This window comes from Charadrius vociferus, unplaced genomic scaffold, assembly GCF_000708025.1.
Source record: "Charadrius vociferus isolate BGI_N301 unplaced genomic scaffold, ASM70802v2 scaffold228, whole genome shotgun sequence".
NCBI lineage: Eukaryota > Metazoa > Chordata > Aves > Charadriiformes > Charadriidae > Charadrius > Charadrius vociferus.
The window spans coordinates 1,782,503-1,806,149 of record NW_009649864.1 but is presented as its reverse complement, the minus strand read 5'-3'; the positions used below and the strand labels follow the sequence as shown (position 1 = coordinate 1,806,149).

Sequence of the window (23,647 nt, the reverse complement as noted above, 5' to 3'; positions counted from 1 at the left end):
TACATGTCAGGAACTTGAAGACCAAGGGAAACCACTACGATAATGGAAAAGGCATGTTTAATAATTACAAACTTTTCAGGGCAACTCAAGGTTCTCACATTGTTTATGGCTTGGAAGTAAGGCAAATAAATTTAATCTGAATTTGAAAACCTGTTTTAGTTGAGATGTTTTAAAATATATTTTTGCCCAACTGTTTAAAAAAGCTCCCAATATTTGCTAAACTAGAGAAACTAATTTCATTATTAGGGCAGTAGGCAGAGGAGACATATATTTAGATAACATTACCTTTCACTGTTCTTTTTACCACTAGATGAACTGCTGGTGGATCCAGTGCGGTTGCGACTCCCTTTGGAATCTCCATAGCTTTCCCTCCGACCGCCTGGGGACACACGTTCAGCTGAACTGGTTCTCTTAACGGTGCTAATAAAAAAAAGGAACAAGTTTTACAGTAGCACTTGTAAAAGCACGTATCTGTCAGACAAATAGTTTTGAGAAAAATAGTAAGTAGAATGCTGACCTTAAAAATAACTACAACATTGGTTTTAATCATAACTTGATTTGTTAAAGAGCCTACATAAGAGTTTTGCTGAGTACCTGGTGCAGAGACAAACATACTGCTTTTTCCTTATTCATAAAACAGAAGACGGGCTAAACCAATATCATAGAGTAAGCTGCAATTTCTAATTACCAGGTCACATTTCAAATCTCTGACTACCACTCCACACTGAACTTCTGGGTTCTCTTAATGAGAAGCGCAAGATTTAAAGAGAAAGCATATTACCTGACACCTCCAGCCAGACTACAGAGAATGCCAAAAGTAGGTCAAAATTTGAGCACCAGCAAGCTAACTTTCTGTCTTCACTCAGTATCAATTATTCTGCAGTTCAAAGCTAGTTTTAACATACCCCAAAGTGCAATTAATGGTGAGCTAGCCTGCATTTTTTAGTTAGCTTGTCAAAAATGTATGCTTCCTACTTACATGTATGAATAGATTAGATTCCCCACGTCTCCTGACAAGGGGGTTCTCAAAGGCTTAAATCCTGCCTTACTCTCACTCTTCAACCATCCTTCCTGCCAAGATCTATCAGGGAGCTCTTGTATGACTTTATGGCACCCCTTAGACATCCAGCTCTCTTTGATGGAAAAACATGAGCCAAAACACAAGCGGTATTATTTAGTAAGTTAAGAAAAGCCCACTCAGAGCTTACACCTAATAGGAGACAAATTATTGTATTTATTCATTAGCCCTGAGCACTTTGCCCTAAAGCAGTGTTTCCTAGCAGGAGAGGGAGCAGCTAAGGGTGAGTCCCTGAGCTGGGTGATGCTTTTCACTTTGCTGCACCCCCTGTGCAGCAGAGAGGCACAGGCAGCGCTACCCGACCCGGGCAGGAGTCGCCCCCACAGCAGCAGCTGAACAACAGGACTCCGTGTCAGGGGCTCGTTTCCCCCATTCCAGTCCTGTGCCGTTTTCTCCCCTCCAAAGAGCGGAACGGAAACATCCCCTTTACCCGTAACATCCCCACAACTAAACGACCACCTTCACCTTCTCTCCCAGAAGCCACAAGCACCAATGATCGCTTTCAAGCTCACAACCCTCTACGCAAATCCCAACCACAAGCTCCCTCCCTCTGTGAAAACTTCAGTTCTTTCTGTTCTTACTCCTTCAAGGCCCAGTCTCATCCCAGTCGCCCTCTTACCAGCCCCAGCCAGCTCCCCCTTGACCTCTGTACACCCCCAGGGATGCTCTGCTCATCATAAGGCTTATCTCAAGCATCCTTGAGGACTATTCCAAACCTTCCCATCAGCCCCTAGCAACTCTGCCTACCCTGTTATCCCAGTCAGCTCCTCAGACTCTGTCCCAGTTTGTGTGTGGTGTAAGAAAGAGAGGCGTTGGCTCTTCATAACTAAAGGAAATGAGACAGACTTTTCCATCTGGTCAAAAAATATTCAGCTGATCAACTGTACACCACCACTGAAACACTTTAAAAAAAAATATATATATGTGTGTATATATATTCCTGCTTCCATCCAGGGGGAGCTCCGCAGAGCAGATGCATGTTAAGTTGCATCTGAGGTAGCCTGACAAAAAACTTTCTGGAACATGCGATGGTAGGACAAACGTTCAGTGCTGCGGTTTTGTATAACAAACAAGCACAATTCAAATGATGAAGCTGAAATTTAACAAATACTGCTTCTGTGGAGAGAGCGATGTAACAGAGCAAGCAGAATGCAAAGTTACATACAAGCACAGAACACAATACGTTCAGAGGAGAAGGGAAAAGTCAGTAAAAAGAATTTAATTCTGTCTTCATTTCAGAAGTAAGTGTCTCCTACACTAGCCTAACATTATCCAAGTCATCTCGATGTCAAATGCATGAAAAAAACTCCTCTAGTAAATTAAATAAAATGCTGTTAACATTTAACTGTTCTCCCTGCATCTTGTAACATCATCCCATTTAACTACTCCAGTTAGAAAACTAAAGCCTTGATACTGAAAATATTTACTCCACATAAAACAGCTTTATTAGCATGAATCCTTCTACTACTTTATATACAGTACTTGCAGAACCATCCTCTCTGTGCGATTTTGCAGGATCAAACCTTTATTTTGGCATCTTCTCCTGGTTAAGGAAAAGAGGCAGTATCAGCCTACACTGGAATTAAATGAATGAAATCACCAAATTATACTAATGTTAGAAAAAAACGTCAGTTACAGAAGCAATTTTAAACTAATTTTAATGTTGCTTGGGGTTTTATTTTTATAGCTATCAACATTCAAAAGATTAACTGGTAGATAAAAAAATGAATGATTGGGACTAAAGCTTAGAAGTGTAATGCTATCTTCTTTCTAAATAATCAAGTCTCATATCAGTACAAAAACTACCACAGGAACAAAAATCTTATGCTATCTTCTTTCTAAATAATGAAGTCTCATATCAGTATAAAAACTACTTTTACCGCAGGAACAAAATTCTTTTAAACTCTTTTGGCTTACGTCCACTACTGCTTAACCTAATTAGCAATGCTATTTTCTGACAAATTTTATTTCAGACTTTCAGCAACAAAAACCCAGTGAGAAGTATTAGCAGGTGGTTGGAAAAGAGGATTATAACTCCATTATACTAACTCAGTTTTGGCATATACACATTTTGGTCGCTATAGTGTTAAACAACAGTGGTTATATCCACGGCCACAGCAGATACACTATTACCTGAGGAGGAATTTAAAACAACAGAAAATATTCATTTAACTTACAGGTTTGTAAGAGTACAACTGGATTCCAGAATTTGGCTTCCACATTAGTGATATGAAAGGAGAGCATATTCCATTATTTAAATAGATAACATTTGGTAACGCAAATTTTAACTTGCTTAAGATAGCAATGTCGTCTAATGAAGCGCCCTTATAATAAAAATTGTGTTAGTTTAAGATAACGGAGATACCACAGGTGAAATTATTATTATCTAAGTTTTGCAATGCATTTATCAATGATGAAAAAGTTTTAAACAGGTATTTCTGAAAAATGTTAAAAATAGGAATAATAATTACAGTTCTAGCATGTTAGTGCTTGTACTAAAACAGCCACTTTCTATGCGTTGAACCGAAACGGAAAGGAAAAGCAACTGAGCTTCAAAACTACAAAGCTATTAAGGATCCCTCACCTTAGAGCAGGCTTTTTCAGTTTGCATGCATTGAGAAGATTCACAGACCTGCTTAATCCAGATTGAGAGGTGCGTAAACAAAGCAGAATAAAAAGTGAATGCAACAATAAAATGTGGAAACAAGACATTTAAAACAAACTTACATTGAAAGACATAATTGCATGCTTTCAAGATATGAAGTCACATGCAAGAGTAAACACAGTGCTTATTAACTCAGATGTTTGATCATTTCAAACCATACATTTAAGAACACCAATGTATCTTTGAATGACAAAATCTCAGTAATGCTCCAATACGCTGACCGCTTGTAAAGCGACCCAAAAAAAGAAAAAAATCAAAGAGGCTATCTGAAGAAACGAGACAGATGATCCAGCTAGAAGACAAAGACTATTAAAACAGCAACAATAAAGACAAGAAAATAAATCGTCATATATACATACATATACCACTGCATAGCATGAATGTTTCAGATGGTTACATTACTGAATTGTGGTGAACAAATCTGGCCAAAATTAAAAAAATATATATACTTAATAACCAAAATTTTTTTGGAAATGCTTTTTAATAAAATAAATTAGAAAAGAGCACACAATACTCTTATGACAGTAACCGATTCTATTAATAATATTTTGAAACTTGTCTAGCACTCTTTCTGACCCTCATTTAAATCAATTAGAATAAATTCAAGAATAACATATGACTTTAATTTCATTGTGCCTCTGAGCAAAATGCACTAATAATTTTAATTGTTAGAGAGAGTGAAGTGGCATAATAGTTTTGCCACTCGAAGTTCAATGGAGAGGGATTTCTTTTTTTAATTTATATTCTGCTTATTCTAAAACATTTTCTTTGAGAGTCGTGTTAAATAGAAGACTTAATTGAAGGTTCGATACAGAGTTTGTGTGTGTGCCAGTTACAAACCATCACTGCCCCCAGAACAGAACGCAGAACATTAATTCCAGGCGACTGAACAATTTCCTAGGGGCCATGTGTTTAGAGTTTAGAAGAACAGGAATTTATCATATTAAAGTATTTTATTCTCCCTACAAACAAAGCTCTTTATGTTTTCTTTGTTACAGCTTCTTCCTTTTGATCTCCATTGTCAGAGTTTTACACCATTGTAATACTTTGCAATCTGCTGGGGGAGAAAGAATGACTGATTGTCTCCTTTTGAAAGGCAAAGAATGTGCTAGCCCGCAGCCTGCAGCAGCATCCCTACTGGGAAAGGTACTGTCTGCATTCTCCTCCTTACATTTTATTTCTTTTTTTATTTTCCCCGCCTCAACTCTTGGAAACAAAGCTATCCTGGATGAGTCACAAACCCCTAGATTTTAATAGGGAGCACAAAACATTACTACTGTGCACTGGCCAAATTCCCGAGACAAATTTAGCGTTAAGCAGCGAACTTCAAGCCACATTACATGCAAAAGGAAGAGCGCAGGGGGAAGGGAAAGTTCTGCTCATGATACACTAAACTCATCTTCTTCTGAATGAAAACTGCAAATAATTATTCTAAGCACAAAGTTCAGAATAAAAATATGGCAGCATTCAAAAAGCTGGTACTCAAAATAGCTTATACGCTTCTACAGTATAAAAGTAGTAAATTTATTAAATTTAATATAAATCCTTTGAGCAAAGGCTTTTTACCAAGACGACTTGGAAACACTTTACAAAAGGCAGGCAATTCTTGATTTGTCCGTGTCAGGTGATTATCCAGCCCATCGTAAAAATCACTTCAGCTCCGCATTAGCTGGCTTGCAGCTGGAAGCGCCCAGCTGTGCTCACATGGCACCCCATCACCCGAGTGCAGCCGCGTCTGTGGGTGCTGGACCAGAATTTTTGGTCCCAGTATCACCAGCATCACCAAGCTTTCTATCTTGTATTATATTACCACCATATGCTTTCATAATCCAATTGAACCATGTTCTGGATTTGTGCTTTTGCTCTATTCAGGTTATTTAATTTCTTCCTTAACTTGGATAATTGGGTGTTGGCTATACGAGACCTGAATGCTGAAGGGGGGTTTGGTGCCCTCAATTCTAACTGAAGTCAGAGTCAGTTGAGGTTACTCAACGCTTTGCAAGATCTGGATCTAATTATCACATTAGGCCCTGTCACAACCTACTGATATCCAGAGATACACGTTTTACATATGGAAAACCAATATGCATAGAGGTTAAATGATTTGCATAAGGTCATCGAGAGAATATGTGGCAGAACTCAAAAAAGAGCCTGCTAGTTCCACCCTTTCAGCCTCAAGCTTTTTTTATTACCTCCAATTTTATACTCCTGCCAGAACAAGTCATTTCCATTTGTCATCCCCCAGGTCCCCAGTAGCCGCTTTGGCCTAAACCACGACACCATTTCAAATATTAAATGGGAAATCCGAAAATGTAGTGAACTCTGAACCACATCTCCTTGGTAATCCAGCAAGGCAGATAAGCCATATACCAACCTGTGGGTTCAAATGAGTTAACCAACATATTTACATACAGCTAATGTATGAAATGAGATTGTGTCAGCAGACGTATCAGTAAGTACATCTATTTCTATGCAGTGGAATGTATGGATGCACACTTGGTCCCCACGGAGATGATTTGCATGTAAATATGCATGACATACTGCTTAAAGGGACAGACTGATGTCATTTCAATTGGAAATGACACACTTCGTAACCTAAACGGTGAAAGTATCAGAAAACAGAGGAACCAGAAGTTATTTGTTTGTAATCCCCCTTTTCATAAGGCCATTCAGTAGGGAAGGAAGGACTCCATCCACCTGAATGCTTGCCTCTTGAAAATATGGCCACGGGTAGGAAAAAATTGAAGATGATATTTTCTGCTATAGTAATCCCAGCAGATATTTGTAATTCCCAACAGCAGACCAAAGGTTTAGAAGATGACTCAGAAAAAAAAAAAAACACCACATTTTTTTTTATTTCTTAAGGTTTTTTTAACTTTTCTTTCACTTGTCAAATTTTACTTTTTTCATACTTGGAAAAATTTCAAATTTTTCAATTCTGCATCTATTTTGTATACAAAAACTATTTAAAATATCCAAGCAGAAATTAAGTTTTAAAACATCTATAAACACTTAATACTATTTAGAGCTGCTGTGCCACATTACCATATTTCGGACTAAACAATACCTACACTACAAAGTAGAAGTAGTTCCGGAGTGAGTTTATATGAAAAAGAGCACCATAAAAACATGACTGCTTAGCAGAAATCAGAACTAAAAAAATTATTTAAAATTACACACCATCTATAAACTGTTCAACACTGAGTGAAGCTTCTAACACAAATAAACAAGTCCTACCCTTTAAAAAAAAGAAAGCTATTTCATCTTGCTGATGTATTTCCATTACTGTTTTATGCATGCACACATCCAGTTCCTGAAGGTAACAAGGTCCAGCATAAACACAAAGCATGAATTATCTTAATTAATGCAGAATGAATTAATCTACTTGTCTATTTGCAAGAAAGCTATTTGGAACACTTAATATATCACCTTTGAATACTGAATACTTGGAGCACAATTTACTGTAAAAACATGAAATCCCAACAGTTATTTTAAAGTTCATTATCAAATGATAAGAGTAGAAAATAATTTATCAAAAAGAGTAGAGAATAATTTATCAAAAAAGTAGTTTTCTACAGTAATTCATTGATGAGGTCCTTACCATTCCACTCTCTTCCTCTTGAAGTACATTTATAGGCAAGGCACAGAAATATATTTTAATATAAATTAATAAAAGATAAAATTAAAGAAAAAAATTGCATATTAAAGAAAATTAATAGAGAAATTTAGAGCATTTGAAGGGAATAGGAATTCCACCGCACCTGGATTTATAACTGCATATATATATATGCTTTTTTCAGGACATGGAATAATCCTGCTCTCCTGAAGCACCCTTAGTAAGTGTCCATCTATTTCAACAAAACTACCCACATGTAGTTTTTCTTTTCTAAAACTGAATACACATTTTCATACTGCATATTTAAAGCACCTCCAGCCCAGCCTCTTCAGGAAAGAGAAGGGACAAAGCATAATAAAAGGACATTAAATCCTTATCCCGTGGAAGACTTTCTCATACAGGAATGAAGACAGACCAAAAATGCTGCCTAAGGATGCTGCCTCAGGACTTTCCCACTGGCACACCGGGTATCCAGACTGAAGATGGGTCAAGTGGAAGGGCTGCAGGGTCTCACCTGGGATAACACCTACAGGCTGCAGGCAGTACCTGATGGACCACCTGAATTACACAAAGCACCCTCCAATAGAGAAAGCACGTGATCTTGATGGGCATTTCATCCACCCTACTCTGGGGCAGAAAGTCCTACGCTAAACCTTAGAGACGGAGTTGTAGAGATTCAGGAATCACACCCTTTGTACACAGGCGAAGTCTGCCAATGCTTGTGCTCTCTCATGTGTTTTATAATTACCACTTGAAACTTCATTGGTGACAACAAAATTACAAGAATTAAGAAAAAATGATTTGTAATTTCTTTAACAATTCAGCTTATATAAAATCATATTCCTTTTTAAACACTAATAAATTTTCTTTTTTAAAAGGCAAGTTCTTTCACCATTTCAAAATTCTGATAATATAATTCTGATAATGGAACAGTTTATACAGTATTTGCCTTCCTCCTCTTATCTTAAGGGCTAAATCAGGCCAACCTGCCAAAATCCACAGCTGCAGCGAGCCCCAGTTCATAGGAGCTCATCGGAGTTCATTTGTGCGACACAAATATGGTATTCTCCAATTTTAACTGTGCACAGCATAGCTTCTCTATTCTCTACAGTAAGAAAACCTGGAGTTTCCTGGAAAATCAGTCCCCTTCAACACAGTAACAAAGGGTGGCATATCCTTAGCCACCATCTCCCCCCCCTTTAAGGAAAAATTCTCTTTACGAAAGAGACCTCAGATCTTAGCAGGTTAATGCTCTCATCTCCACAACTCGCCCTCCTCAGAGCTGACAGCATCATTACTACAAAAAGCTGAAGATGACACACAACAAAAGAAACGTTAAAAAAAAAACCAAACCAGCACACTATTATCTTTCACAGGCAAACCATACAGCAGATTAGCACAATAAACTGTCACACGTAACTTGAACTTGCTGTACCCAATCCATTGTGTTCCTTGTAACCTAGATGTATAAAAGATGTACACCGCTTAAAAACAACTACACACACAAAGCTAATTGAGACACAGCAGTAATTTTTAAAAGGACTTAAATACATGCTAATGGTAAGATATCTAAAGATGGATGTTTTCATTTGCATAAATATGTGCTAGGCAGAGAATTCTCCCCCCTCCCTGAGATGCTTCTAACACTGCACATGCAGTTTCTATGATAATTTTTAGTGAGAGAAGACCACCAAAGGTAATATACTGATTTGTAATGATAGCACAGTTTCTCTACAGACTATATATTTTCAACTAGCTACTACAAGAATTCTGGCACCACTTTCCACGTTCATGTTGTGCAACAGCACAGTAGAAATACTTTATTCTCTATATGCTAGACTGTAGTAGCAAGAAAATAACACAAACCAGTAGACCAAGCATTGTGCATTCTTTAAATATTCCTGGTAATAACCTGAATTCTAATTAGAACAAATAAGTTTAAAGCCTCTTAGAAAGAAATCCACCTCTCCTTTTCTTTCCCAACTAAATATTTAGACCGTTGCTTTGAGAGCAAGAAAAACTACGTATCTAGAAGCTTAAAAGATGAGATATACCATGTTTTCAATTTTGCAATTATAAGGTTTCTAACAGATGCATACCTTTTTGCTGCTGGTGATACAGTTTCCTTTCTGGTTCCTGATGGGGAAGGTAAAGAGCCACTTGGTTTCTTTGGTAACACAGTTCCGTTATTAACAGTAGTCCTTAAAGGCAGGGTTTGTACCAGCGGTCTTGCTGTAAACAAGCATAAGATGAAAACATTGTTTTCATTTCCTTTGCTTCCCCCTCCCCCAGCAAACAATATTAGAATATTTAAAAGTAGCCATGTAGCACGCCATTTTTGTTTCACTAGTGCCAAACTCACCGCAGATGAGGGTTTTAACAGGGAGGAATATTATTCTTAATCACCATCATGATCATCTGCACGTGGCTTAAGCACACAATTCTATAACCTCTCTCATCTGTAAAACTCTGTCCTAGCTCAAGGAGCTTACTGGTAAGTGCAAAGGTAGTCATTGCCACCGAAAACAATCCTGTTCTCTTAAAAGAGCATCAGTCTCTTGCCCACCTGGGCAGCATTCAGAGCAGTGCTAGAAATGAAGGCAGGTTGCCATCGCAGAAACTCCTGCTCTTCACCCCTCAACGTTCTTGCAGGTTTTCCACAAGCAAATTATCTACTAAGAAATCCCTATCCCTCCCAAAAAAAGGTCTTCTTTCAAAGAATGTGAGCTTATGTCTGACAGAAAGGAATTTTACCCTTTAGTCAGAAAAAGCGGTTGAAATCAGCAGAACATTGGACTTAATGAGCTGACATTACCTACCTACATTCTTCCAGTCAAATGTTGGCTCAAGAAAGGATATACATGTCATACCTGTAATTAGTATTACAATAACAGAAAAGTCCCATTCAAGTAAGTTAGAAATTAGTTGCACAAGCAAACAGTGGTTCAAACTCCAAGCAATGAGTACAAACATGAAAACTATAATTCACTATAGCCTGAAAACAGACACAAACATGACCAGTGCTCTCACTACAGCAGGGAAGAAAGCTTGAATCGCTTCAAATGTGACAGAACTCTGTATCGCAAGCCAGCTTTGTAAAGATGCCAAAAGTCTCCGGGCTCAGAGAAGCAACACCTGAGAGAAGGCACCAGTCACTTAAGGAACACAAGACAGAATTTCACTGAACTCAGAGAGGATGGCAGAGAGAATAGCTACGAAATGCTCTTCCAAAAATGACTGCTGAGGATAAATAATCTAAAAAGTTAAACTCAATCATTAACCATCGTGTACAGACCTAGGTTATATTATGATAACATCCTAGTGTAGCAGTGACAGCAAGCATTTATTGACTTGTTCACTTGTAGTTTTCACATGAACAAAAGATGACAGATGTGAAAGCCTGTGCCTTGAGAAGATTAGGTCAGTAAATATGGTCTACTTGGGAATGCAACTTTCAAGACAAACTTTGTCTTGAAACTTTTGTTAGAATACACACTTACTTGTTAGGTATTCATCATTTATTTGTTCAGAGGAGGGAAATTTAGAAAATAACCTATAAGGAAATACTGAATGAACAAGGTTTTTTTTGCTTAGAAGACTGAAGGATGACATGAAAACAAGTCAAGAAAGAAAAAAAAAAAAAGAAGAAAAATTTTCTCCATGCTCACTGAGGATCCAAGAATCGCAGAGGACTGACAGGGTGAGGCAGTATCGTTCCTACCAAGGACAGGAAGAGCAAGCACGCTCTGACTTTACATGAAGCTTTAAGGAAAGGCTAAACAAGACTTAAACTAATTCCTGGTGCAGACTCATGGCTGTCCTTAGAGCTTATATGAAATACCTAAAACTTACTGTACTTTGGCTTCTCATGCCTCTGTTTTTATTTTTTTATTAAGGTATTCATATATTATGATCTGAATTACTTCTACAGTATTCATTCTTCCAAATGAAATTCTTCCCACAGTTTCATGCTGCACGTTCTACTGCTTGTTTCCTGACGACCTGCTGCAACGCTGTAATTATTGGTATGTATAAAACTGATTCTGTTGCATAGTAGAGAATCACAGATAGCTACGATTGAGCAGCTGTAGCCTTGTTTCCTGAAAGGATTTCTGTAGCTCACAAAACTTTAACGAGGCTTTGAGATCACAAATGAGAACAACAATTAAAGTTAAGTAAGCAAATGATTAAAATATTTTCCTTCTTTATAGTTACATAAAAAAAAGCCTATTAAAGAGTAGCTGGAGTGAACTAGCTGGAGTCTGTTTGCTCTCCCAACCTTATGAAATTGAAACTAGCAGCAGCCGGGAATAAACCCTGCAAGGCTTAACAGAAGTTTTGCTTCACATCCAGCACCAGCCCAGAACCCACGCTTCTGGAATTAGAGATTTAAAAATCTAGCCCTATGGTCAGCTAGCGTGGAAAGCAACACCACGGAACTTACACGGCACACAGAGAAACTATACATTATTCAATTAATCCACTATTTATTCTGGAACTATTTAGTTATATTTACAAGAGGTAGTTCACACCAGTGGTAACAGACATAACAGCCAAACAACCCCAAACATGTCATTGCTGTTAGAAGTCAGCAACTCAAACGAATCGGTATTATTGCTTTGTCAGTAACGTTTATTTTGGAGGTTCTGTTGCTTCAAGGTCTTACCTGTGGTAGCAGGACTGACGTGTTTATCAGCCTCAGCAGCAGCTTTTTTAATCATACTCTGATCTATGGATTAATAGGGCTGTTAAGTTTACAAACAAACCAATAATTGCAAAAGGAAAGAACAACAAACACAAGTAAAACAAAGGCAGGAAGCCATACTGAACTCCACCAAGTAGCTGAATTAAATAAGGAAGTGTAAAAACAAAAACAACCAAAAACCCAAAACACCATCAGTGAAGGAGCTCCACAAATGGACAAGATAAGCAGCTCACTTCCCGTGATGTACGCTGCTCTTAAGCTGCCTAGCTCAAGCCTAGAACAAGGACACACACAGACTGAAAACAAGCTCAAGCTTTTTTTCCGTTATAGGTTTGAAAGTCTGAAACTTGAAACCTTTAAATCGATTTTAAATCCCAAGTACTCCAAAAAATGTAGTCTTCTGTTCCACGAAACTTCTTGTTCCAGACTTTACATAGTGCACTGGGGATCCTGTTTTTCCAAAGGCACAAACCTCCCCCTGACACACACACACACACACTTTTAATCCTGATCAACTTCATCTACAGATCAAATGAAAGCAGTAGCATACAATATGCTTTAAACCCCAGTTTGCATAGACTTAGATCTCACTTTGTGAGATCGAATTCCACTTTTTACAATTCCAAATGTGAAATTACTCATTAAATGATAAACAGAAAGAAAACAGATCAAGTAAAAACACAAGAAATCACCACTCCAGTTTTGTCCATGTCTAAGCAAACCCCTTTCCTAACAGTCTTCATCAGGAGCCTCCGTAATGCTATTCCAAGTTAAAATACTGAAATTCAACCTAGTCTTATGCTAAGTAATTGCGTGCAAGCCATTATAAAGTACTTGTGCCTATTTGTAGAATAGCTGGAAGAAACGATCAGGATATCCAGATTCTGTTTCATCGTATGGGGTAGGTTTAATAAGGCTGACCATACGCTAATGATATAACTGATATATAGTAAAATTAAAGTTCTTTACATAAATTGTTACAGTACCAATTATTTTCAGAAATTAGGTGGATTTAGTTGGTAACTATCAGGATTCATTTCAGTAATTTGTACTGTAAGAGCAATTAACATTCGTAGTCCTCCATTTGCATTGGCACAGTAAAACTTCTTACACTGTCATTTTACACACACATTAAGAAGTATCCATGCCATATACACAGTTTATAAAAAAAAAACCAAAAATCCACCAAACAGAAAACCCCACACCAAAACAGAACAAACAGAAAAACCCCAACACAAACAAAAAACAGCTATAGAAGGCAGAGGGATGGGCTTACAGCAGCTTTTCTTCAGTGCACATTGAACTAGGACTTCAACCATCTGCGACAACCAAGAAAGCATCTCCTGATTTAGACTTCAACTCTGCTTATGGAATCCATGAAAACCTGGTCTGTATTTTGCTAAGTAAAGCCAGCAGACAAGAACTGATTTGGTTATAACTTAGTAATAATTACTAGACTTTATTTCCTCCACACATCAGATAATATCTATTTTACAGGCAACATAAAGCCTCTTAATCCCTTGTACAACCAGATTTGGTGGAACATTTTATCACAGTGGAGGCTATCTTTAGTAACATTTAACTTATCTGGTATTTCAATTTTTATTTTTTTTTTTTTTTTGGAAAACAGACAAAGACAAAGCAAGGAGAATACAACAGAAAGGGAAGAAAACAGGAGAAGATCACAGACATTTACTGCACATTCTGTCCGACAACTAGCATGATCAACTAAGCTGGCCCTGTAATTCTGTCCCTTTCTTCTTTCCTTATCTCCAGACACAAAACATTGAAACAAACACAACATCTCAGTTCAGCAGATTAATTCCATAGTTCCTTACCTATTCTGTTAAATCAATGTCTAAAAGTTATCTGCTGCAAAGTCACAACATTTAACCAAGATGAAAGGAAGTCCTAATTTCCAGCTGATAAAATTATGAATCCGTAATTACATATCATACTTGCAATGTGAATTAAGTTTTTTAATTTATATTAATACCTATCAGGATCCCAAAAGAAACAATTTCTTAATTTGGACAAGAGAGAGCCTGTAAAGTCAGCCGTACTTTCTTTCCACATCTAGGTTGCCACCACTCTTACTCCTAAGACTACCCAAAAATACGTCGCGCATTTCTGCTAAGCTGCAGATCGGCATTCTCCCAGGCTTTTTGCAGCTTCACAGACTACAGTAAATCACACCAGTTGCGTTCTAATAAACCTCTACTGCTGCAAAGCACTACTACTCTGTAGTACTCTACTCCAGCTTTTCTGATCTGCGTACAGACAAACCCGTTCTCGCAGTGCAGGAACCAAGAGAGAGGATGCTGCGGCACACGAGCACAGCCCTGCATACTGCCAAGTGGCACCGTCTGTCACACCTGCCACCCCGCTGGCTCTGGATCTGCTGCTCTGGAACAGGGTCAGGCACCCACCGCAGCTCCACCTTCCCTTCGTAGCTGAGCAGCTGGTGCTGCACCATCTCCTCGGTCGTGTCAACTCCGTGCTAGCTCAGAACTCTGTCTTTGGCTGTGTCTGCACCATCCAAAGACACTTAAGACATTTTTAATTAAATTTAAATTACATTTTACTTAAATTTAATTAATCTTTTGGTTAAAAGGAAAAAAACCTATTAGGAGTTTCACCCACAGAAGATGATGCATTCCCTAAAGAGTTTATAAACTAATCTTGATCAAAAGTCAGGAAGGGGTAGCCATGGTTAAATGCAGATAGTGGATTAAACGTTAAGAATATGCAAATGCTTCGCTGGTTCATGGGAACTGCAGAAGGCTCACAGATTTAACCAGCTGGATTTTTACGGGTTCTTTCCAACAGGTTAAATTTCAAATGTATTTTATTTTGACTTTGGTTTGTTGACCTTGATTATTTCAAAGATCTAAAGAATAACCTATTTTAATACATATAAAACACTCACTGAATTGCACTACCTATAGCACACATAATTACATATAGCTGAAATGCAAACCTTTGGTAGGTCCTTTCTTGTTCTGCATGGCCTGCTGTTCCTCTGTAATATTCAAGCGTCGAACCACATCAGCAAGGGCAGATTTGAGCAGCTGGATATCATCTTCCTGCATCTGGACACGTTGCTCCAGAGAGGCAATGCGATCCGTTACCTCCATACTGCTTGCAGCAGAGGCACTGTCATCTAAGTAAAAGAGCAGAAAAAGATGCATTATCAACAATGTATAGCCATCAAGGAATACCTTATATAACTGGCTACAGGTAAAACAAATACGTTTTCCTCAGACCTGATGACGTCTTGAGGAAGAAAGTTATTAAGTGACTAAAAGGAAGAGATGGAAATAAAAATTAAAAAAAAAAAAAGAGTACTTAAGTCAAATGTGATAATGAGGTTGGCCTCAGGGCTGCTTAGTGTTAATTGGGCCCTACTATCAATTATCTACATGTCTGAACCGGAGTGATCAACCATCACCCGTCACTGTTCTGCTCAACACAACATTCTGGCACCAGCAGGCATTCAGGTAGGGAGCTATACTTTCTGATATGCTACACACCCTTCCACATTTTTCTTTCTTACCTACGTGACAGAATGTATACATCAGAGACATATAAGCAACAGACAGGCTTACACTTTTTCAAGTTACCGGCCACAGACTGGAGAATAGATATCAACCCCATCTGCTTATTCCTAATTTATACCAGCAGCTTTATGAGAACATTCTCTCTGACTGAAATAAAAACATTAAATAAATTCAGAATTACTCACTAATTGTACTCTTAGCCTGCAAATTCTTAAAAGGGTCATTACTTTGCATACAATTCACCCATTTGGAAATAACCCACAGAAGCTTAATGTCTGCAGCTCCCTGATGAGGACTAGACATTCTTTCCACTCAAAGCTAGTAATAAGAATATTTTTCCTAAATGAGTATTTTCTTTCCACTCCAGTTCCTATCAAATAGAAACATTGTAGTTTCTTAGAATATTAAGTTAGGAAAAAGAAGAAGAAAGGAAGACAAAAGCAATGCCAAAGATGTCAAAGTCAGTATCTATTAGGGGGAAAAAAAAAAACTGTGCAGTTTTTAAAGAGAATTGCAAGGTTTTATTTAAGGAGTTGAATTTGAAACCTAAAAAAATTTGGGTATTAACTTACCGGATTATTTTAAGTAATATTAGTCAAGTGATGATTGGATTATAGTTTTCATTTGAAGACTTAATGTTATAGTTTAGCAAAAATGGATATTTATGCTACTATCTACAATCATCATTTACTTCTCCCTCATTCCTAATGTGAGTCCACAGCACATATTTCTTCTGTTAAAGCCAATCTCTCTTTTGTGAAGATGATGGTATTTGTTTTGACTCCTTGTGTACTTAATTCTCCTCAATTCCAAACCAGAGTTTTTCACTTCTTTAGTACAAGGGCATAAAATGAAAGTTAAATGCCTTGTGCATGATAATAACTACTGTTGAATTTTAAAACAAAGTGAGTGTTTCAAACAGGAAAACAACAGCTTCTGAGTGCATTTAAAAGTATGTCCAAAAATGTAAACTTTTAATCAGAAAGATCTGGGAAAAAATTGCATTTAAAACTAAAAAAAACTCTATTCATCTCCAAACCACCCCATTACAAACCGATTTTGAAATCTGTTCATAAGCTGCATTTTGGCTTCCTTACCCTTCCCGCCCCCAACAGCTATCTGTGGTTACTGAAAGCTGAATTAGAAACAACTCAGAAACAAAGACTATAACAATACTGACAGGCCATAAATAGCTACAGGCCGAGATAGTTTAAATTGCTTGTTAAATCTGTTACAGGATTTTCAGAGCGTATTTAAAATATCAACATTAGGATATTAATAGACTGAACAGAGTGATAATGTAAGTCTCGGGTGCTGAACTAAATCAGAACTCAAGTTCCTGAAAAACGCTGAAAAACTTTTCCCATGACAAAGCTTTCCAAAAACTTTGGCCTAATCAGACTTCTGCTCAGCACAGGACTCTGTCCTGCAGCTGTTACAGGTAATTAATCCCCAAACTCAGATTAGCAGCCATGCTGGCAGCAGTATGAGCTGCCTGCAGAACTTAACCTTTCCTTGTACAAACAAAAGGCCCACGCTGCTCTAATGACTTTACACTTTAACTCAGCTGGAAATAACACGGATTAGCATACCGGACAATAGGCAACCAAATCAAAAGCTTGATTTAACCAATACAAGCCAAATTCAAACTTCAGCCATTATGCCAAATTCAATACAACGGGGCATAGTTTTCTTCTGAATTCAGTCAACATGAAAAAGCCAATTCCCAAATTCAGGGCAGAGAAGGAAACCCATGGAGAAATAGGTTGCTGGTAAAAGGATCAGCCCTTGTTACAAAAGAAAACATCCTCATTAAAGTATCGATTTCACTAAGTTTTAAGTGCATAGAAACAGTAATTTATCCAAAAACATAAATCTTCAAGTAGTAAATCCATGGCACCGGTTTCTTTACAGTCCCATAAGAAACAACTCCCACTAATAACTATTAAGATGCACATCCCTCTCTCTTCTGAGCCAGCAACGTGCTCGTGCAGCCCAGAAAGCCAACCGGATCCTGGGCTGCATCAAAAGCAGCGTGGCCAGCAGGGCGAGGGAGGGGATTCTGCCCCTCTACTCTGCTCTCCTGAGACCCCACCTGGAGTACGGTGTCCAGGACTGGGGCCCTCAGCACAGGAAAGACATGGACCTGTTGGAGCAGGTCCAAAGGAGGGCCACAAAAATGATCCGAGGGCTGGAGCACCTCTCCTATGAGCACAGGCTGAGGGAGTTGGGGGTCTTAAGCCTGGAGAAGAGAAGGCTCTGGGGAGACCTCATAGCAGCCTTCTGGTACTTAAAGGGGGCCTACAGGAAAGATGAGGAGGGACTTTTTACAAGGGCATGTAGTGGTAGGACAAGGGGGGACTGCTTCAAACTGGAAGAGGGGAGATTTAGATTAGATATTAGGAAGAAATTCTTTACTCTGAGGGTGCTGAAACACTGGAACAAGTTGCCCAGAGAAGCTGTGGCTGCCCCATCCCTGGAGATGTTCAAGGCCAGGCTGGATGGGGCTTTGAGCAACCTGGTCTAGTGGGAGGTGTCCCTCCCCATGGCAGGGGGGGTGAGACTAAATGATCTTTAAGGTCCCTTCCAACTCTAAACATTTGACGATTCTTCCCCCCTTCTCCCAGCTGCCACTGTGATTCTTCCCCTCACATCCTCACTGACCGACAGGCAGCAGCAAACACTTCCTCTGGACGCAGGATGTCTGCTGCTTCCACCATCACCATTCCTCCTGCTCCTTGGGAATATAACCTTCATCCTTGCTGCAATCTACAACTTGCTTTTTTTTATGGTGGTTATCTCACTGGATGCAGTTCCCTTCCAAGGATGCAGAAAAGGATAAAATTTGTAACAACTTTCAGTAAGACTGCAACTGAAGACAAGATTTCTTAGAGTCCAGTCACATTTCACTCTGCCTCCCCTTCGCATGCATATACAAGGAAGCTAGAAAAGTGGCACAGGATATAGTAAATCTATGTTTTCTGATGAATGAAAAGCTCAATTGTAAAATAAGCATAACCTGTTTGTTATGCAAGTAGAGGATGGAATGTTCTTACCACTGAGATCATTACATCTGAGTATGTTGAGCAATAAAGTGGCAACTTCAACACAGCCAAAAAAGCAAAGTGGTAGGGTATCAGAAAAGGAAAAAAAAAAAAATCACATATACTAACCAAACAACAACAACAAAATCACCACAGATGTCATATATTCTGCCGAGAAGAGCAAAGGCTATATTATTAGCCTAACTTGTGACCTGCCTCTATAGTATATAGCTCATTCTCACAGCAAAGAACATTTGCAAGGAAATTTTTAGCACACATTTGTAACGCAATTTAGACTCTGAGTAGAGCCCTCTTATTATTATTGTTCCCAAGCCAGTACTAAGTTTAAAGTGACTATGTATTTTATAGCACCTAGTTCCACATTTTCTCATGGATGAAGCATATCCTTAAGGAACTCACACAGAATGGTCTGAGAGGGGAGCACAGGGGGTTCAGAGGAAGGCCGCTGCGGGGTGCCAAGAGACCATCAACTGCTGTGCCTTGGGGTGGTCCAGCCTGGGGCTACATCATCCCTTGCTGGGTCCACACACGCACTCAACACAGCATCTGAGTTACATGTGTGCTTTGGCTGCACTGTCACAGTAACTGAGAGAAAAGCACTTTATCGTAATGATGTAAAGATCCTCAAAACACTTTGGGTGAATCCAAGGAAATAAAAAGCATGCTTTTAAAAGTAATCTACGTAGATAGAAATTTGCAGTAATAATTCACAAACCTTACTGCAGTTTTACAATATAATAATACCATTATGTCGATACACGTTACTTTTTGTGATGCTAAATTCCATAACATTAACAACTCTAACAGTGTCAATATACTTAGATTTGGGGACCTCTTTGCAATCTAGCTATCATAAAACCCACAGATGTTCACCACCCTGAGAAGTGTATGAAGGAAATACAAATCCAAACAACTTGTCTTGAAGCATTAGATCTATTTATCAGTCACTAGCACCACTTTTGCCCACAAACAGACATTATACCACCTACATGGGGTAGCATCGACAGCATGTCAGAACTAATCATTGCCTCTTTTTCATCAATGGGAAGAAAAAGGACTTTTAGTGAAATTTAGGCAACCGGTTTTTAGAAATCTGAAGTGAATCACTTTCTACAAGTGTCCATTTCTTTTCAAGAAAGTCTCAATTCAAGCAAGTCTAAATCACTGTCTCAAACTTGTAAAACTACATCTCATGAGATAAATGCCACCTACAATGTCCAAAATTAGATAAAATGAGGGGGTATCAATTCACATGCCTGATTTTTCATTGTAATACATATTTGTGGTAAAGCTTGGAAAGAAGAGTCATTTGTCATTTATGCTTTGCTGAGATTCTGCAGGTTTCAAAGAGAAGGCAGCAGAAAAAGGGAATGTTCTTCATGCCTCTCTTTAAATTTTCCAACCAGCTAATCCATGATCTCATAGATTGGAAAGATTTCTTGTGGCAAACTAAAAGACAATACTGAGTCAGATGATTAATCTGCTTCCAGAGCGTCTTCCAGTTTTTCAGCAATTTATTACTTGAACTTAGCCAAATGTGAAGAAACATCTGAAGCAAAGCCAACAACAGGACGTGTATGCTGTTTACAAGAATGATTTCAGAATTATTTCATTGTATGTAGGCTAAAGCAAAATGACATACTTACATTATTAGTTAGAAGGAACCGTATTAAAATTCAGACTATTTGCTATAGATTTTACCTGCTGGAAAACCTAAATCCGAACTGTACATTAATGGTGTGGGAAGTAATTAAAATTAAAATAGACTTTGCATTTTCCCCCCAGAAGAACTACTTAATTAAACACGTTCCATCTTTGCCTCATGCAGTCATTAATTTTGAGGCTATCTTGTCCAGCTCAAGCCATGGTAGCTGATTAAGTAGTGGAAACATTAGGTACCGATTCTCAAAAGACTGGCAAACAAATCTGAGTTCATTCAATCTACATGGTCTCTTTGGAGCACCAATTAACAGGATCAAATTGTACGTGAAGTACTTCCAAAACTTTTCAGGATATAGTCTGTGCATTATATGCTTGTAAAGTACCTAGCACAATGGGGGTGTGGCTGCTAGACACTATTATAATACACTTTCAAAGCATCATCTTAAAGCCTTTGCCAGAGTTGTCCCTGAATTTAGGCGCTCTGCAGGACATCAGAAAAGAAAATCTAAGCCTTCTGGGGATAGCAAATTCCAGCAGCGGTCTCTGGCAAAAATTAAAGATAATCCACATGATGGAGAACGCGGCAAAGGATGGCAGTGAAAAGGCAGCATCACTCGCACACAGAGATGCCCTTCTTCTAGCATAAAGGTGCCAATAAGCCTGAATCAATCTTAACCGGTAGGAACACTTTCTGTCATTAGGAGATATCGGCAAGTGTTTCACACTCTGCACTTCTCCTGAAATTAACTGGTACAAGTATTTACATTCCTTGGAAACTGCTATGAACTTCAGGACTGCTACCAGCACCTTATGAAACACGCACATGGACGGAAAGCAAATCTCCACCCCCAGCATGCAGCCAACTGTATGGTGGAACACAGTAGCTGCTGAGAAAGCCCATGACACCAAAGGAGAGAAAGTTAAGAATAGCATTTACTGAAAAATAAGCAAACAAAACAGCAAAACCCAGCAGCTGAATTTAGACAGGAAGAACCATAGACTGGATTTGTCCCAGCATACTAGCAAGCAGGTAAGAACAGTGAAGATACTGCACTTCCAGAGACATTTTTGCACCCATAAAGGCCCACGTTTTCTAGACTCCAGTAACTCTGCAAAACTGTCAGATATGGCACATGTCACTTGGTACACATTTGGCAACCTCCCCTTCTCCTGCCCACATCATCACTGAGATCTCATGCAAGTAATTGAGTTACTTAAACTATTTTCTTCGAGCTCCCTGGGCGTCACACTACCACTAACTTTCAAATGACCTCTCCACTTCACCTCTCTCAATGCCATCTGTTTAGCTTGAAACTCTAACAGTGCAGAAAAAAAATCCCTCTGTGGCAGGCATCTCCTACATCTTCAAAATCCTGTCCTCCCTTTTTGGTTCATTTCATGCATCTTTGAGTCTGGGGCACAGATGTCAGCCAGACAACCTTTTTGATGGATACAGTCTGTCTGAATTGACAGCAACGGAGAGGAAAAAGGAGAATTAGGAAGAGATACAACCATCAAAATCCCAGGTTTAAAATGAAAACACCTCACAAAATGAACACGAGCAATTGGCTGTGGCACATATAAAGAGGGGAATGCAGCTCCAACACTGCTGCCAGGCTTAGATGCAAGATCTGGAAAGTACCAACTATTCTCCTTTTAACAATTTCTGTGGCATAATGTCAGCGGTCGTTTGCGGACCAAAAGACTCTCTGTGCAAGAGAACAATGGGAAAATAAAACAGCAGGTTTAGTTTCCTTTGACAACACCACGCCAAGCTCCTTTGTTTAAAAGATTAGTGTCGACAGTATTGCACAAACTAAATATCTTTCCTCCAACCACTTTTCTAATGCAAAACATTGTACCGTACCTGAAACACAGCAGCAGCTTTCCAGGCTTGTCTCCTGGGGACAATGACAACACATATGGGCAACAGCTTATCATAAAGTCTGGTACATACTGGACTGGTCTGCTAGACCCCGATTTGACCAGATTACAGCTTTCCACTGTGAGAAGCAAGTGGATTTAAAGCCCAAAATAATGTTATCCTATTTAATCTTGTTATTTTGTGTGGTTAGGGAAAAAACAGACAGAAATCTTTAACTACAGTTAAAACTGCAAAATCATGTTACTTTGCATGAAGTTGCAGCAAGCAAAACCAGTTGCCAGCTGAATGCGAAAGGAATGGCCTTTATTAGATCAAATCCTCTAATTGCATTTTGTTATGAAAGTATATAAAATAGGATACAAGTGCAAGCACCATATATGCCTTTTTAGCTGGAAAGCTTTGATTGTGAGGAACAAGAAATCACCTCTAATCTTTAAACCTGATAGCCACAGGAATAATACCACGCCTATCTATAAGCTTATATATGGCCATGCGCATACAGTCTCTGAACAGGTAGGACAACTTTTCAGTTCAATCCCTGTTCTGATGCATGTACTTAAGATCAAAGTGATTAGCATTGCAAGAAGATGCCCTAGTAGGGTACATTCAGGTACGTCTCTCAGTAAGTAATCTGAACAGACCAGATTAGTTTTTCCATGTCCTCACAAGGTATGTATGTGTAGGAGGAAACGGGAAGAAGACATCTCTATCCCACACATCCGCCTAAAGCCGTACTCTGGGCTGCACTGGGAACCCAAGAGACAGGGGATCTAAAAGAGACCACAGCAACAGTAATATAAAGTATCATCTTGTGGGAACAGACCGCTTCTAAACTATACCAATAAAAACAATGTAACCCAAATATTTGTTCATCTACAATATATGGACTACAGATGGTTGTTTTTGTGAACAGTATTTTCCCTCCTCTAATATAGCTAGCTATTGTAGTCCAGTATTTATAAAACATTATTACTGTATTTCCCAACATTCGCTGAGGAATAACTTGTCCTTTTACAGTTTTACCACTAGAAACTTAAAGATGAGGAATATAACTTCCTAAAATTAGAAGCAGAATTTGAAAGGATAAATCCATAATAGCAATCATCACTCAGAGCCTCACAGCTGGGTGCACTGTATTCATTAACAAAATGGGAGAAAAGAAAATGATCTTAACAGAAAATTCTCAGAAAGTTCCTCGTGGCTAATTAGCCAGCAATCACTGTAGCAAAATTACAAGCATGTGCCCTTGACCTGCCTGTAGCTGTCAAGCTATAACCAGCAGCTTACTGGTTCTTCCCCAACAGATGGTGGATGAGCTTCTATTTCAAAATCAAGCAGTTAAAAATTATCTTCCCCAATAGTGCTTAAGTGGAAGATGGAAGAAATTTCTGACACATCAATAAATTAGAGG

The 23,647-nt window shown here is 38.6% G+C and overlaps 1 protein-coding gene across 4 annotated transcripts in view; it reads right to left on the bottom strand.

The window, feature by feature from the left end:
* The window catches only part of EML1 (echinoderm microtubule associated protein like 1), a 53,391-nt gene extending 38,169 nt beyond the window's left edge, over window positions 1–15,222 (bottom strand). Inside the window, exons 1-5 of one of the 4 annotated variants that reach the window (XM_009891034.1) lie at window positions 15,045–15,222; window positions 9,459–9,591; window positions 9,179–9,184; window positions 3,663–3,713; window positions 286–420 (exon numbers count right to left, since the gene is read on the bottom strand). In XM_009891034.1, the coding sequence (XP_009889336.1) occupies window positions 286–420; window positions 3,663–3,713; window positions 9,179–9,184; window positions 9,459–9,591; window positions 15,045–15,201 (482 nt within the window). In that variant the 5' untranslated portion in view covers window positions 15,202–15,222. Of the gene's footprint in view, window positions 1–285; window positions 421–3,662; window positions 3,714–9,178; window positions 9,185–9,458; window positions 9,592–11,052; window positions 11,077–12,025; window positions 12,089–15,025 lie in introns of all 4 variants that reach the window. The other 3 variants (XM_009891032.1, XM_009891033.1, XM_009891035.1) reach the window with 3 other exon arrangements.
* Between the last annotated feature and the right edge of the window lie 8,425 nt (window positions 15,223–23,647).